The sequence below is a fragment of the Monopterus albus genome, unplaced genomic scaffold, assembly GCF_001952655.1.
Source record: "Monopterus albus unplaced genomic scaffold, M_albus_1.0 scaffold142.1, whole genome shotgun sequence".
NCBI lineage: Eukaryota > Metazoa > Chordata > Actinopteri > Synbranchiformes > Synbranchidae > Monopterus > Monopterus albus.
Window position 1 is genome coordinate 525043 of NW_018128022.1, and position 16257 is coordinate 541299.

General features: G+C 40.9%; 1 protein-coding gene across 1 annotated transcript in view; it reads right to left on the minus strand.

The window, feature by feature from the left end:
- Positions 1-15251, minus strand: part of cdk19 (cyclin dependent kinase 19) — a 62694-nt gene extending 47443 nt beyond the window's left edge. The window contains exons 1-2 of the mRNA XM_020614078.1: positions 14976-15251; positions 11093-11168 (exon numbers count right to left, since the gene is read on the minus strand). Of these exons, the coding sequence (XP_020469734.1) occupies positions 11093-11168; positions 14976-15103 (204 nt within the window). The 5' untranslated portion in view covers positions 15104-15251. The remainder of the gene's footprint in view (positions 1-11092; positions 11169-14975) is intronic.
- Between the last annotated feature and the right edge of the window lie 1006 nt (positions 15252-16257).

A 16257-nucleotide genomic window follows, 5' to 3' on the forward strand; every position in this document is an offset into this window, starting at 1 on the left:
CTTCACAACAACTCCGTGACTGTTCTTGAATGGTCCAGCCAGAGCCCTGACTTAAACCCAATTGAGCATCTCTGGAGAGACCTGAAAATGGCTGTCCACCAACGTTTACCATCCAACCTGACAGAACTGGAGAGGATCTGCAAGGAGGAATGGCAGAGGATCCCCAAATGCAGGTGTGAAAAACTTGTTGCATCATTCCCAAAAAGACTCATGGCTGTATTAGCTCAAAAGGGTGTTTCTACTAAATACTGAGCAAAGGGTCTGAATACTTATGACCATGTGATATTTCAGTTTTTCTTTTTTAATAAATTCGCAAAAATGTCTAAAATTCTGTGTTTTTCTGTCAATATGGGGTGCTGTGTGTACATTAATGAGGAAAAAAATGAACTTAAATGATTTAGCATATGGCTGCAATATAACAAAGAGTGAAAAATTTAAGGGGGTCTGAATACCCACTGTAAATAAGACAAAAGAAATAATAATAGACTTCAGGAAGAACCCCTCCCCTCTGCTGCCCCTGACCATCAAAGGGACTGAGGGGGAGAGGGCTGACAGCCACAAGTTCCTGGGCCTGCAGGTGACATCTGACTTGAGCTGGTCACTGAACACAGCTGCCACAGTGAAGAAAGCCCAGCAGCAGCTATACTACATCAGGCAGCTCAGAAAAGCTGGGCTGAACAGTCACCCTCTCACCAGAAACGGGTGAATTTGATTACTTTGATGCCCAGATTAATGTGCTGTAGTCTACATTAACTTGGTGACCTTTTCCCGGGAGTCTGGCTCTCGGTCACCCTGGTTTGGCACCTGCTACATCTGCAATGATATTAATTTTCTTCCAGCGCTGACAGCGATGGCAGCCTTGGTCTCTTGTGCTCTCTTGTGTTTGTTGTTTTTCTTTGTTTTCTTGGTCTCCTGCAACTCATCCCGGATTACTTTTACCAGAGAAGAACTGTTAAATATCGGAAAACTCACACTGAACTACCTTCCTCCGACTTTTGTGAACGAAGAATGCTGTATGGACATTTTGATTGGAGGCGCAGCTGCAATCTACAGGATCTGGAAGAAACGCCGGCGTGGCAAGTGTGCCGGTGCCTTTGTGAGGCTACACCAGAGAGAAACATGGACTCCACTCCTGTCTATCCACCTAGCAAATCTCCACACCCTGGTCAGCAAGATGGATGAAATTCTTGTCAACAGGACTAACTCTGACTTTGCATGCTCTGCTGCTTTGTGCTTCACAGAGACCCGGCTCAGCAACTCAATCGCGGACAGTGCGATTTAAGTACTGGGCTTCCAGGTGTACAGAGCAGATCATGTAAAGGAGCTGTCTGGGAAAACCAGAGGAGGTGGAATCTGCTTCTACATAAATGAAGGTTGGTGCACAGATGTCACAGTGCTACAAAGGACATGTAACGCAGACCTAGAGACTCTTGTTATCAATTGCAAACCTTTTTACTCTCCCCGTGAATTTAACAGTTTCATTCTAATCGGATTGTACATAAAACCACAGGCCAAAGCTAACACACTACAGCTACTGGCAGAACAGATAAATAACCTGGAGCTAGAACATCCCGACTCTCCACTCATTGTTCTAGGGGACATTAACAGCGTAAATCTCTCCCATGAACTGCCCAAATACAGACAACACGTCACCTGTCCCACCAGGGACAAAATCACACTGGACCACTGCTACACAACAATAAAAGACGCCTATCACTCTGTCCCCCGTGCAGCCCTTGGACGCTCTGATCACTCTATGGTCCAACTTATTCCAACCTACAGGCAGAAACTTAAAATTGTGAAGCCTGCTACAGGCGTGCTTTGACTGCACAGACTGGTGTGTGTTTGAGACTGCAGCTACAGACCTGGACGAACTCACTGACACTGTCACATCTTATATCAGCTTTTGTGAGGATGTGTGTGTGCCCAAAAAGTCCTTCTGCACACATAACAACAACAAGCCCTGGTTTACAAGCAGCTTCGTCGTGCCAAAGAGGAGGCTTACAGATGTGGGGACAGGACTCTGTACAGCCAGGCCAGGAACACACTGACAAGGGATATCAAAGCAGCAAAAAGGAGCTACTTGTCATGATTCTGCCCCACATGTTTCTGTTCTTGTGCTTTTATTTTTACATTACTTCCTGTTTTTGTTTCACCTCAGTTTCTGACTTTTTACTTTAATTGGCACTCATTGTTTTCACCTGCTCCTGATTGTTTCCACCTGTTTTCACCCAATTACAAGCACCCTTCCCCCACCAGTAACCTGCCAGATTGTTCTCTCACTCCTGTGCAGACTTTCCAGGGTTCTTGTTTGTTAGTATTTCCTGTTCTGATGCCAGATCGTGTATTTTGTCCATTGTGTTTTGCCTTGCCCTCTTGCTTTAGACTGCCTTCTGTGAATGGATTATTGAACTTCCCTCTCTGACCTCTCGTTTTGTGAATTCCTTGGCTGTGTAAGTTTGCTGGCTCTGACCCTGGACTGTGTTTTCGACCTGAGTGTGGGCATTGTGTTTTACGTGGTTTTCTGTATTGTTTTGTTGTTCCATGCTCTTATTAAAGAGACAGTTATTCACTTATCCTCGTCTGGCAATATAATTGAGTTCACCCTCGATATTATCGGCAGCTTCACACTCCGATCCTGACACTACTCGAGTCTGCAGAACTGGAGCAAAGCGCTGGGAGAGGAGCTGGAGTGAGGCGCTGGGGGACAAGATGGATGAGCTGGCTGCGCGGGCGGAGCAGCAGCGGGTGTCCTGCATGCACTTCACTGGGGACTCCAGGATCTGTGGTCTGTGGTGACGGTTCTCTACTGATCCCCGGGCCGACTGTGCAGGCGCGCGGTGTCTCGGTGGACACAGCACCTGCAGGCCCTAATCCTTATCTCGGGGACCTCAACCATGCCATGCCTCCCTCTCCCTCTCTGCCACCCTCCTACACAAAGAACAATAAAACTCTGGACATACCATATGCTAATGCTAGGAATGCGTACACTTCTGCCCCTCCCCGTCTGACCACAGACTGACCTGTCTGTGATTTGAGTGAGAGCGATATCTGTTCCTGACTTTCACTGAAATGCTTGTACTGTCTTGTTTTTGGGTATTCTTGATTTGTTTTTTAAGATGTGCCGCACGGAGCGACAGCGAGTTCCAGTAGCTCTGTCCTCTTTTGTGTTTTTTTCTTTCTGTGCTTTCTCAATTTGTCTATTAAGATCAGTGTGTGGTATCTGTTCTTATGGTGTCTTGTTGCTTGCTCTCTGTTGTTTTTGGCCCTTACTGCTGCTGGAACACTGGAATTTCCCCACTGTGGGATCAATAAAGTTCTGCCCTACTCTAAAAAACTGAAAGCTCAGGTTTCAGCCAACGACCCTTCATCTATGTGGGGGAGCCTGAAAGCATCACTGGCTATAGGAAACAATCTTCTCCAGAACTTTACACATAACCAACAGATAATTTAGAGACTGGTCTAAAATTAGAGAACACTAAAGGGTCAAGATTTGGCTTATTAAAAAGAAACTGGACAATCGCTTTTTTAAAAGCATCTGGAACTGAGCCTGTCCTTAAACATAAATTAATTAGAGCCATAAAGCTAGGCCCAACAGAGTCAAAAACATCCTTAAACAATCTAGTCGGCAAGCAATCCAAAGAACAGTGAGATGCTTTCATGTTGTGAACCAGTTCAGATAGCATAGGCAAAGATACAGGCTCAAACTGATCAAACCAGTTTGAGCCTGTATCTTTGCAATGGGTCAGGATTAGAAGAACTGGAGGACTGCCTAATGCTAGTGATTTTATCAGAAAAATATTGAAGAAAACCCTCACATACTGCTTCTGATGCCTCGGGATGAGAAGCAAGGTTACATGGGTTGATAACAAAATTAATTGTACTGAAGAAGACCTGAGGTTTATGATGATTACTAATGACAATGTTGGAAAGGTAGCTTAATTTGGCAGATTTTACAGCCTTCTGACTGTCAGAGAGACAATCCCAGAAATGTTGAGAGAAACATGAAGTTTATCCTTGTTCCATTTACGTTCAGCTTGCCGACATCTTTGTCTAAGTGCCCAAGTAGAGTCGTTTAGCCAGGGCACTGCTTGCAACTTGGCTGGTCTGCGTCAAAGAGGAGCGATGAAATCCAATATGTCCTGGCAAGTGGTAGTTAATGAACTCAATAGTTCCTCAGGATTCGTATAAGAGGAGACACCATCCCCCAAATACAAACCAGAGTTTTAAAAATGAATAGAAAAACTCTGCTGCTGTAAAAGAAGTGACAGTACGTCTAAAAGCAGTAGGAATAAAAGGTTTGTCTACCAGTGACAAAGCAGCAACATTGAATAAAACAGGCAAGTGATCTGAAAACCGAGAGCCACATATTTTGGTAATGGAAACAGGCAGTCCATGAGAGATCACAAGGTCCAGTGTGTGTCTGCGCTCATGTGTAGGGCCATGCACCAACTGAGTGAGGTTAAAAGAGTCAATAATATTTACAAAGTCTTTGGCCAATGGGTCATCAGGACAGCAGGTGTGAATGTGAAGATCACCAAATGTTAAAGGTTTATCAAACTTTGGCAGAAGTCAGAAAACTCCTGAATAAAGCCCCTGTTGAACTTAGGATGATAAACCACTGCACACAGCAGTGGATAACAGAGCTTCACCACAAACAGCTGTAGCTCAAAGGTGGAGTAAGAGTCCACTGTGAGCTGCCGACATTTAAAACTGTTTTTAAAAACAAACACCAGACTGTCACCCATGCCTGATGAGCACGGGGAGCTAAGGAAGGAGCAATCCGGTGGAAGTTCAGAAAATGCATAATGCTCACCTTCCTTTAGCAACATAAAATCCAGTTCCCGCGATATGAAAAAGTCATTTAGAAAAAAAATTCTTGTTAGCCAGAGACCTGGTGTTAATCAAACCCATCTGGATCGATGAAACGGAGTTCGGCGGCTGGGAAGACCGTCTCAGCGATTGGAGGTTGGACCAGTTTATACCTCTTCTCGGGCGTCGCTGGCAACATGGACGAGGCGCAGAGAAGTCCGGACCAGTTTAACAAGTAATATTACCTGTGCACTGGGTGTTTGGCAGCTCTGTCTTCCACATTATGACTAAATTGTAAGATGAAGCTTTGCTTCAACAGGCTAAGACTATGCCCACAGTCACGTATTATCCACACAAGAGATTTCTTCGAAAGACTTTACAGTGACTCTCAAACAACAACAAAGTACCTTAGCATACAACAGTTCTCACCTCAACTAGACAATGATCATAGCATGGTGGAAGCTGTGCTCATATGAAATCACAGTCATGCACCTTAACTTTCAGTCAAGCTTCTTCTTTTATTTCTGGAGTCACTTTGGGATTGGAGTACCAACCCAACTCAGCAGAGAGGTAGGTAGGCAAAGCTCCCTGGCACTAATCCTGGGCAGAGGTCTTGACAGCTGAATGTGGTTATAGCATATGTTAGAGAAATAAGAGTATACAACAAGGGAAGAGGCAAATGGCCCAGGCCATAACAGAGCCAGCACTCATAGTGCATCTGTTCACATATGCTGCTATGTCAGAAAGGAAAAAAAGGAAATATTTATGAGGTAAGTACTTTTAGCTAAACAAAAGCCATTGTGACCAACAGGAAAAACAAGACTCATTTCATGGGAGTAATGAAATACATTTGCAATGTTTAAATTCATAAAGGTCCAGTTCAATTCAGGGAACAGATATGAAACAGGACCAAGTAGGTAAATGGACTTCCATAAAAATAATTAGAACACTGGAGAGCCCTTTGGTAATAAGTGGAGACTGATTAAATAAGGTAATTGGTCGATACTTTTCCTTGTAACAGATAACCATACCATACTGTGTTGAAATAATCATTTCTAGCTCCTTGAGGGTATTTCCAACCAGTCCACACAAAAACTAAACAAGTTCCTGTTTTTCATCCTACCCGGACTCCAGCAAAGTGACACTACGTGTATTAATTCTGGGAGGCCCGAACATTAAGTGGATGTCACCCTACCAGCTCTCTAGTACAAAGGCCACGTAAGGTACAAGTGAGCTGGAGCGAGCCCATGTACTGTAAGAAAACAGCTGCGTATTGTGCAGAGTTTCCACACCAAGCTAGTGTGTGTGTTGATGATGTTCTATCATGTGACTGGTGTTAAACCAGAAGAAGAGAAACATCCGATGGTGAAACAAAATGGTCATTTACAGTGACGACACCAACAACAATATCTGACTGGAGGTACAACAAGATTCTGAGACTTCTGTTGTTTAGAGCTGTTGCCAGAATTGTTAGACAAATTTAAGGGAACGGCAAGAAACCAGGTTGTCTATGACCAAATTACAAACTGGCTATGTGATGGCATCATATCCCACCTCTCTTGCACCCCAGCCACACACACCCCTCATTACATAAATCAAACATAATGACAAATATCCCAATACTCAAATATTAGGGTCCAGCCCTACAAAGAACACCAGAGCCAGGGTCTGTCGGAGGTTTCTTCCGTTAAAGGGAGTTTTTCCTTCTCACTGTTGCCAAGTGCTGCTCAAGGGGGATTTGTTGGGGTTTTCCTCAATAATAATACAAATAATAATAATACTATACTATACTACTACTGCTAATGAAGAAAGAAAGTCACTTTCGGTTTTTTCTGTTTAGGGGTCGCCACAGAGAATTGTCACACTGACGACTCGCATGTTGACATTTGGTGTTTTACGCCGGATGCCCTTCCTGACGCAACCTGTATTCGAACCTAGTTATGCTGCTACTGGCCTCGGCTGATGGGGGGCCCCATGGTGCTCTGAGTTTCTCTCCTCTCCTTTCCTCTCTTCATGCATATATATGCCACCATTATGTGTCACTAACTTTGTGTCTCCTCTCTCCCACAGTGTGTCCTCTCTCGCTCCCTGTACTTTTCTGCAGGTAGCCCTGGCTCTGGAGCTCTACGTTTCTTGGAGCTTTAGGTTTCTTCTGTTAATAATAATAATAATTGTTAGGTCTAGACCTTACCATGTAAAGTAAACTCAGTTGATTACTTGCCCATTGCTGCCTTACATAAGGACATGTACATACACATTGAAAGCCAATGTACCAGAGTCAAATTCCTCGTGTGTCCATCACACCTGGCCAATAAAACTCATTCTGATTCTGATTTTTGTTGTGATTTGCTGTTAAACTAATAAAATTGAATTGAACTGAATTGATTCAATTGTTCTGGAAAAGAACGCTGCCAGAACAAAAATGTATCTTATCTTGTTGTCCCTGCAGAGTGATATCAAAAACAGGCCTACTTCAGAGGCTTCAGAAAGACACAATTGTTCTTTCAAAGCTACAAAGACAAAGCAAATCAACCACCTTGCTTTAACCACTGTGCTCTGTAACACTACTTGCAATATTTCTTAGGTGAATGAATGTCACAGTTGAATGCATGACAACACATGTAATCACTCAAATTACAAAAAAATGTAAGCGATATTTGTCAGGCGATGACTAAGCATTAAATAACACAATGTTGCAACAACAAGTTGAATCTCCAAGGCCTCCACCCCCACCCTCAAACGGATGGCAAGAACGCTTTTATCGGTACTAGAGGGAGAGACTGGTGTGCTTGCATGCAATCTGACACCAGACTACTTGCAGATAATGACAGAGTGTCAGAGATGAGGACAGAGAGAGAAGAAAACAGACCTTTTCCTATAAGGAATAAGGAGCCCGAGGAAGTAAACATGGGAACTAAACAACTGCAGACATCAGTCACATTAAACCAGTATTGGATCAAAAACATTATACAATCATATTAACACAAGAACTTTTTTAATTATTATTTTGACAGACTTCTTTTGTTCAAACGAAGTGCAGATTTGGCAAATCTTCTTAACTGTTTCAATTTGACAAATACCACATGTTCATGAGACTATATCATTACCATAATCACACAGCCACAGTAAGAAGAGCCCTGATGAATGTTGTTGAGATCTAATGGATATTTATGTGTGAGAGGTTCAGCAATAACTTGTACACTAGCCTGATAATCTGTGTGGTTGCACTATGAATTACATCCTATAGCCAGTACACATGGCACTGAAAACAACTTCACTTGGACAACATATATTAACAGTAAAACAAGAACTATATGTAGGAATGTGACAGTGGAACATTTAACAACGCATGGTCTACAACCAGACAACTCTTGTGATTCTATATTTCTTAGTTTAAACTTATGTGTACATGATCCATCAAAAGGTACTGTATGTGACATCAAATGCTATTTTGATTTAGAGGGGGAATTATCAATACTTACAGTACATAACTCACTTGTGGACATCCAGCTAGATAACTATTAGTATGTTTGATAATAGGGAAATTCTTGCTGGCTAAACAAGACAGGTCATTTGAAATACGGTTTTATAGAAACAAGTCTCTTTGATTACCGTTTGTAGAGATCATATCAGATTAAGAGACTATAAGTGCTAGAAAGCACAAACAAGGTATACACACATTCATTACGACCTTTACAATAACAAAAAATAAACACTACAACTAACACAAAACAAAGAGGCACAAGGAAAATGGAAATAAAAGTACAAGTTTATGATGAGTGAATGAATGAGTAGAAGAATACAAATCCACATGTACTTTGGTGGGGATGACTTTTCTCAGATGAGTTTAAAAAAAAACTTTGGTTTATTGCTGACAAAAAAAGAGGAACTGTTAATATGCAACATCTTGTCAGCTTCTGAAAGTGCAGTTAAGGGTGGATGCAAATGTTAAAGTACACAAAACAATCATGACAATATTCCTATCAATTTAACCCCAGTTTGATGTGTATTCTAGGGAGTGTTTGCGTAGTGGCACTGACAGTGTTTGCACCATATGGCAGACAGTTGCCCTCCAGGTAGAGCCCCTTATGTAACCGGCTGGTAAAAAGGGCCACATATTCTCTGTCGGCAGCCACTGAGAGGACTGACTGAGTGGAATGCTGACTCACCCTCTGGCAGCACCACCCCCCACGACTAATACTATAGACCTAAACTTGAGTGCTTGCTGGAAATCATGTGAAAGGTTATGTCCCTTAAGCAAGTCTTCTAGAAGGCTCATAACAAAAACAAACACCATCTTTGAACTACAGTGTGATCTGGTGCTGTATTTTCATTATTCTGAATGCAGATGATATGATGATGTTACAAACCCCAATTCTAATGAATATGGGACATTGTGTAAAATGTAGAACAGAATACAATGACTTACAAATCCTTTTTGACCCATATTTAATTGAATACACCGCAAAGACAAGATATTTAATGTTCAAACTGATAAACTTTATTGTTTTTTGCAAATATTCATTCATTTTGAATTTGATGCCTGCAACACGTTCCAAAAGAGCTGGGACAGGGGTATTTTTACCACTGTGTCACATCACCTTTCCTTTTAACAACACTTAATAAGCAGTTGAGAACTGAGGACACTAACTGTTGAAGCTTTGTAGATGGAATTCTTTCCCATTCTTGCTTGATGTATGACTTCAGTTGCTCAACAGTCCAGGGTCTGCATTGTCATATTTTGCGCTTCATAATGCTGCACACATCTTCAATGGGAGACAGGTCTGGACTGTAGGCAGGCCAGTCTAGTACCTATACTCTTTTACTACGAAGCCACGCTGTTGTAACACGTGCAGAATGCATTGTCTTGCTGAAAAAAGCAGGGACGTCCCTGAAAAAGACGTCGCTTGGATGGCAGCATATTTTGCTCCAAAACCTGTATGTACTTTTCAGCATTAATGGTGCTAAACAGATGTGCAAGTTACCCATGCCATGGGCACCAACACACCCCATACCATCACAGATGCTGGCTTTTGAACTTTGCGCTGGACAATCTGGATGGTCCTTTTCCTCTTTAGCCCAGAGGACACGATGCCCATGATTTCCAAAAACAATTTGAAATATGGACTTGTCAGACCACAGCACACTTTGCATCAGTCCATCTCAGATGAGCTCGGGCCCAGAGAAGCTGGCAGCCTTTCTGGTTGTTGTTGATGTATGGCTTTCGCTTTGCATGGTAGAGTTTTAACCTGCACTTGTAGATGTTGCGACAAACTGTGTTAACTGACAGTGGTTTTCTTGGTCTTGCTTGTGAATGACTGAGCCTTTTAGTGGCCTGTAGATGATGAAATACCTAAATTCCTTGCAATTATACGTTGAGAACTGTTGTTCTTAAACAGTTGGACTATTTACTCACGCAGTTGTTCACAAAGTGGTGAACCACACCCTGGTCTTGCTTGTGAATGACTGAGCCTTTTGGGATTCCCCTTTCATACCAAATCATGGCTCACCCTTTCCAATAAACTTGTTTGCCAGTACAATGTTCCAAACAGTTATTTTTTGAGCATTCCTCAACATTCCCAGTCTTTTGTTGCCCCTGTCCCAGCTCTTTTGGAACGTGGTGCAGGCATCATATTCAAAATGAGTGAATATTTGCAAAAAACAAAGTTTATCAGTTTGAACATTAAATATCTTGTCTTTGCGGTGTATTCAATTAAATATGGGTCAAAAAGGATTTGCAAGTCATTGCATTCTGTTTTTATTTACATTTTACACATTCATTGGTATTGGGGTTTGTACTTGGGTTTTGAAATTACAAAATGTTATAACAATTTAAAACTCCTACATCTGGTTTTGGAATCAAATTGCTCAACATACCAAATTAAATGCTTCTTAAAGGAAAGTCAAGTTTATAAAAATGCCATTTAATGAGTTGGGTGAACTCTAAGCAGTTCATTCATTCAACTCATCATTTCAAGTTGAAATATCTCAAGTCAGAACAACTCAGGTTTATAAGTTCTAAAGTGGTCTGAAAATTTAGGGCCAGACTTCCTAAGTTGAAATAATTTGAAATTACCTAAATTTACTGTACATATTTATGTTAATGAGAAAAGTTTAGTTGATTCTACTAAATTCCTGTTTTATGTTTTACAGGGTAGTCTTGATTCAAAAATAAAATCAACACAGATCTGAAATAAATATCTGCTCATTTCAATCTCAGAAAGAATGTAACTTTGCCTGTGATCCAAGGCCTCAGAAACAAACAAACAAACAAACTTACAGCAATTTCCCTGCAGGCCGACATCGATATTCCAGTGCCTTCTATTTGTTTCAGTGCATACTCTTTCTCATCTTTACTGTAGAGATAAAAAGAGAAAATGGGAGCAACATTACAAAACAACCAACCGATGTTTTCACAATCAAACAATGCAGACTTTATTACATCAACTTCAAGAACTCTGATTCCTGCTTTGGCCTTTTGGGTTTTAATTATGAAAGCAGGAGATGCATTTAGAGGAAAACAAGGACAAAAATAAAAAAAAAAAGCTTGCAGAAGTTCAAAGGAGGAGGAATCCCTGCCATTAAACCTAAAAAAAGAGCCACCTGTTCCCTGCAGGAGCGCTCTGTTGTTCCCTCCATCCTGGCATTTGCAGCAAAGTCATTTGCCCTTGAGAGTCATGTTTGAGCATGAAAGCCAGGTAATAAGTGAAATGTGAGACTGCAGGGGTGAGCACATTCAACAGATAAATATAGATTACTTGAGATAAGCACTATTCTGTTGTATGAGCAGAGAGCAGTGGAGGAAATACTTTGAGCTATAAGGAAACGAGTGCAAAGCAGCATGATTAAAAGGTACTCTGCAGACAGCTTCCAATAACAACTTCATTTAGCTGGCTCTCAGCACTGATCAAACAGGTCCTTATGGTTTTAAGATCAAACAAACTTGAGCCTAATTTACATTGGAGGTGGTCACAGGTTAATTAGACTTCTCAGACACACATCTCTAATATGAGCTGAGCTGCACAGATGCTCAAGACAGCTCATAACATTTCATCTTCGGTCTGTAAACAAAATGTTTGCATATGATTTAGTCAAATGTGCATATTAATAATCTATTCATTTCTCAGCTGTGCAAAGCAGAAGGAGGAATGATGAGAAAACCACAGAGAATGACATCCACAGATGGATATGAGCTTCTAATTTTTAGCCTTTTTCTTCAGCCATGACATCAAATGTCAGCAGAACTTTTGATGAACAGCTCCTCCATATAATTCTCCAGGTATATCAATTTGTCATTTTTCAGTTTGCAGTGAGGGGTAGTTTAATATAAAGGGGTTTTGCAACAGGTCTAGGCCTACACTCTTTAAGCGCTGACACACCAAGTTAACTTCAATAAATTAGTAAGGACTGGTTACTGTGTCTCCACCCATCTTATGCAAAGAGTTTCATTTACACACTGCAGAGAATACAGCCAGTGGTAATGGCTGGCCACTGACACGATGGTACGTTACTGTATGTGTGTGCCTAGCAGTAAATAAACCATATTAAATAAACCACGTGTACTCCAAAGAACATTTTGAGCTGTTTTGATGTCACTGTGAATCTGATCAAACTGTCTCATTAGAAAGCAAATTGCACATTGAGAATATGCCTAATAAAATTTTTCATCTGGCTTTGTTTTGTAATGTTTTTTTTCGGCCTGCGGAAAAAAAATAGATAGCCAATCAGTGTACTTTTTCCAGTAGCCAGTTTAACATCCTGAAACGTCTACCAGTACCAGCAGTGCAAGACGCATCACAAAATGTAAAATTTATGGTTGGTCACACACAGCCCAACAAAACCCAATGGGCAACTGTCATTCAGCTCACTTGGCTGGTCAGGGCCCTTCAGGCCACTGCATAGCTAATGTGCTGGTTAGTGTGTGCCTGCAGTGTCAGGGCAGGCCTCTGCAGTTACATCACAGTCACATAATGTCTCTAAAAATCTGGAATGCTGTGGTCTGCAGATGCACTGGTGACTGGTTCTTGGTGTTTACTATGCAATGCCAGCACCATAAACCTACACTTTAAAAAAACCACCAGAGACATGCAGCACAGCAAACGTCTGAGCAAAGTTTCCTTTGGACCTGAACAGTCATAGACCACCTAATGTTTTGTGCATTATTACACTGAACACACAGCAGACCTATCTGGACAGTGCTAAAGTTTAAAGGACAGATTTGAGTGTGACTAAGCTTGAAAATAATATGAAAGAAATTAAAGGTATCATTGCAATTCAAGCCAGTCATTAATCCCACAATGTGACCTTTTCATTTGCATGTATAGCATTCATATTTTATAGTTATAATACTTGTTTTCGAACTGTTAAATCATGCAGAGCTCAAGATTAAAAGTGATGTGATGTATTAACCACCAGTGCTGGTACTTGCTCACTGACAGATTGCTAACAACTCTCCAAATAAAAGTGCATAAACTCACAAAGTGAGGTCACTGGTTGAATATGACACACTCAGCTTGCAGAGAGATGCACATTTGGAGCTATACAGCATTGATCCTGGCTCTGATACAATACCATATACGGAGACAGTCCCTCCATGTTTCAAAACTACATCTTCATGCCGTCATGCCAAAGTTGCATATAATTAATCCACAGGTATGAAACCATTTAACAGGAACTCAGGATAACGGATTTCTAGATGTATATCAGCTGGAGACCTTTCAGTTAGACCTTACATATTAGCTTCACTATGTGATGCGCTCTGTCGCCCGGGCCTTGTCAGCAGCAACTCTCCAGATTTCACTTATAGTTGTACAGCTTATTTTTCCAAGGGTAGAAGCAACAACAGTATTACACATTACAAGCTGTAGTATTGCAGCACAGTATTTAGTGGAAGCAACTTAGCCGTCAAGACCATGACTCTCAAAACTTAAAAAAAAATCCTCAGTTCTAGACTGTGAATTCTGGATTCTAATAATATTCATGATGGCTGTACTCCATTTAAGGCAGTCAGAACTGAGCCAGCATTTATGTTATTTCTTGCACTTGTGCTTTCCTCTTTTTTTGATGGTGCATCATAAGACATGCCATACTACCATCAGTGCACAGAGCTATCAAAAATTACAGTATCCTAGGGCAAAGCATGAAGGGGTAAATCTACTAGATATAACATATGAATATATAGGCAGGATAATGCACTGACAGGGACCCAGAGGTTTTACAACACCTGCTGAATATTTTATTTCTCACTGTATTTCATACATCATATATAGAGTAGTTTTAAGAAAGGGCTTAGGTAAGCTACATGACCCTGTGCAAGATCTATTGAGGATGTTATTACCTTGCAGTACTGCTGCAGAGATGACTGCCTGTGACCTACCTCTGTTCACTTTCTGACCTCACATCAAATCTCTATTACACAGTGCTCTATGGGTGAATATGAGGAAACACAGCCTGCATTCTTGATTCAGCTTTACAATACATTGAGTCAGAGATGATTTGAGTCATGATAGTTACTGGAAAACCAAAAAAAATATGACATTGTGAAATAGGATTCGGCCCATATGTGTAACAAACAGTGCCACTGCTGGCATAGCATAGCCTAACAGACATGAAAACAACTGCCCACCTTCCTGCAGTCACACGTGAATTAGACTGTCATATGGCTAACAGCAACAATGTAAAGAGGAAATAGCTGAGGGGTAACTATCCACTATGTGTCTAAAAAAAGTTTGGCAGTTCACAGTGTTAAAAATGGGAGAGCGGCTTGTCCACGAAGAGACGCTGAAATGTCACTATCGCGTGTAATGACGATACCACTGTCCTTCAGCGCCGTTAATTCAGTTAAGAGCAACATATCTTCATTGCCACCACGAATAAGACACTTGATAAAAGACAAATAGCACGCTGTGTTGTTTTGGGGGTGGGGGGGAGGGTTGAAGAGTAGGAGGGGGAGGAGGAAAGGGAGGGGGGCGTTGGTGAGTGAGTGAGTGAGTGGGTGAGTGAGTGCGTTACATGAAAACAAAAACACAGAGACATGGGTTATCGCTTCGGGGAGGTTCAAATCTAACACCCCATTTGACACACAACCGAGGTGCGTGTTGAGAAAATGCATCCTCCAGTCAGTTTTATGTCAGTATAAACAATAACGTTCACGGTTATCTTACCCGTCTTTGCGCTTAGCTTTATAAACGTGCCCGTAGGTGCCTCGACCCACTTTGCAACCTTCATATTCGAACAGATCTTCTACTCTCTCTCTCTCAGCCGCCAGCTTTGTTTTGAAGTCGTAATCCATTTTAACCCATAAATACGTCTTAATTTACAATAAAATAAAATATTAATTATTACATGCATTAATTAAATAATCTGGTCGTTTTATTCCCCCACCATTTCCTTGTTTGGGATTTTGGTCTGCTCCGCTTAATGTTCACTGGATCGTTGACGTTTCTAATTGGCGCGCAGGGATCACTGGGTAGGGTAGTTCTTTTGAGCAAGCGCTGCAGTTCAAGTAGCTCCTAAGCCGATACGTAAGAAACTACAACCCGCGTTTCTCGCTGCGTTTTGTTGCACTTTGCGTACTCATGAAAGCGCTTCAAAAATGCAGCCGTCGGTGGTTTAGATTTTATAGTGTACAAACAGCTGTTCGTCCAAAGTACATACGCTGTAGTCTATACACATATGTAGAAAAACTTTTATAATACCTACACGATCTCTTAAAGGCGGTAATTTCATAGCATACATTCCAATTATCCTAGGCTTACAACATAAACAACAGAACAGAAAATATATTTGATTTTTTTCCGAAAAGTCTGCTGTTTTTAATTGTCAGATTAAGTGTAAGTGTAAAAAAGCACACAATAAACACTAGCCTGAGTTACCTGATTTGCACAGTTAAAATTGTACTATATAATACCAATAAAATACAATAACGTAACTTTTTTCTTCAGGTGTACTTTTATTTAGCTTTCTCCATCGGGTTCGTTTTATAAACGAATTCTTACTCTATGTGCATTAGTATTATTAAGAAAATAAATTGTGTATTTTTATTGTCAATATAGAACACAAACGCTAAATTAATACATTACGGTCATCCTATGGAACGTCATATGAATAAATTATAATAACATGTCATCCATATGTACAGAACAATACATTTCTCAGAGAAGACAGATTTGTCATAAGAATAAGTATAATACTTGTACAACAGATAAGTAGAATTGTCCCATGTTTTCACATAGGAACGTAAATTAATATTATTTACTGTGTTATCATTATACTATCCCTTTAAAATGTAATTTGGAACTATTAGTGTAGTTTGATGTTTTTGGCTCTAACACGCTACGTGTAGACTGTAAAAAAAAACAACGTCACGTGACTTCTTTATTTAATGATGGATAGGTCCCTGGATCAACCAAATGTCACAAGACAGAGCCAGGCGACTTGATTGGC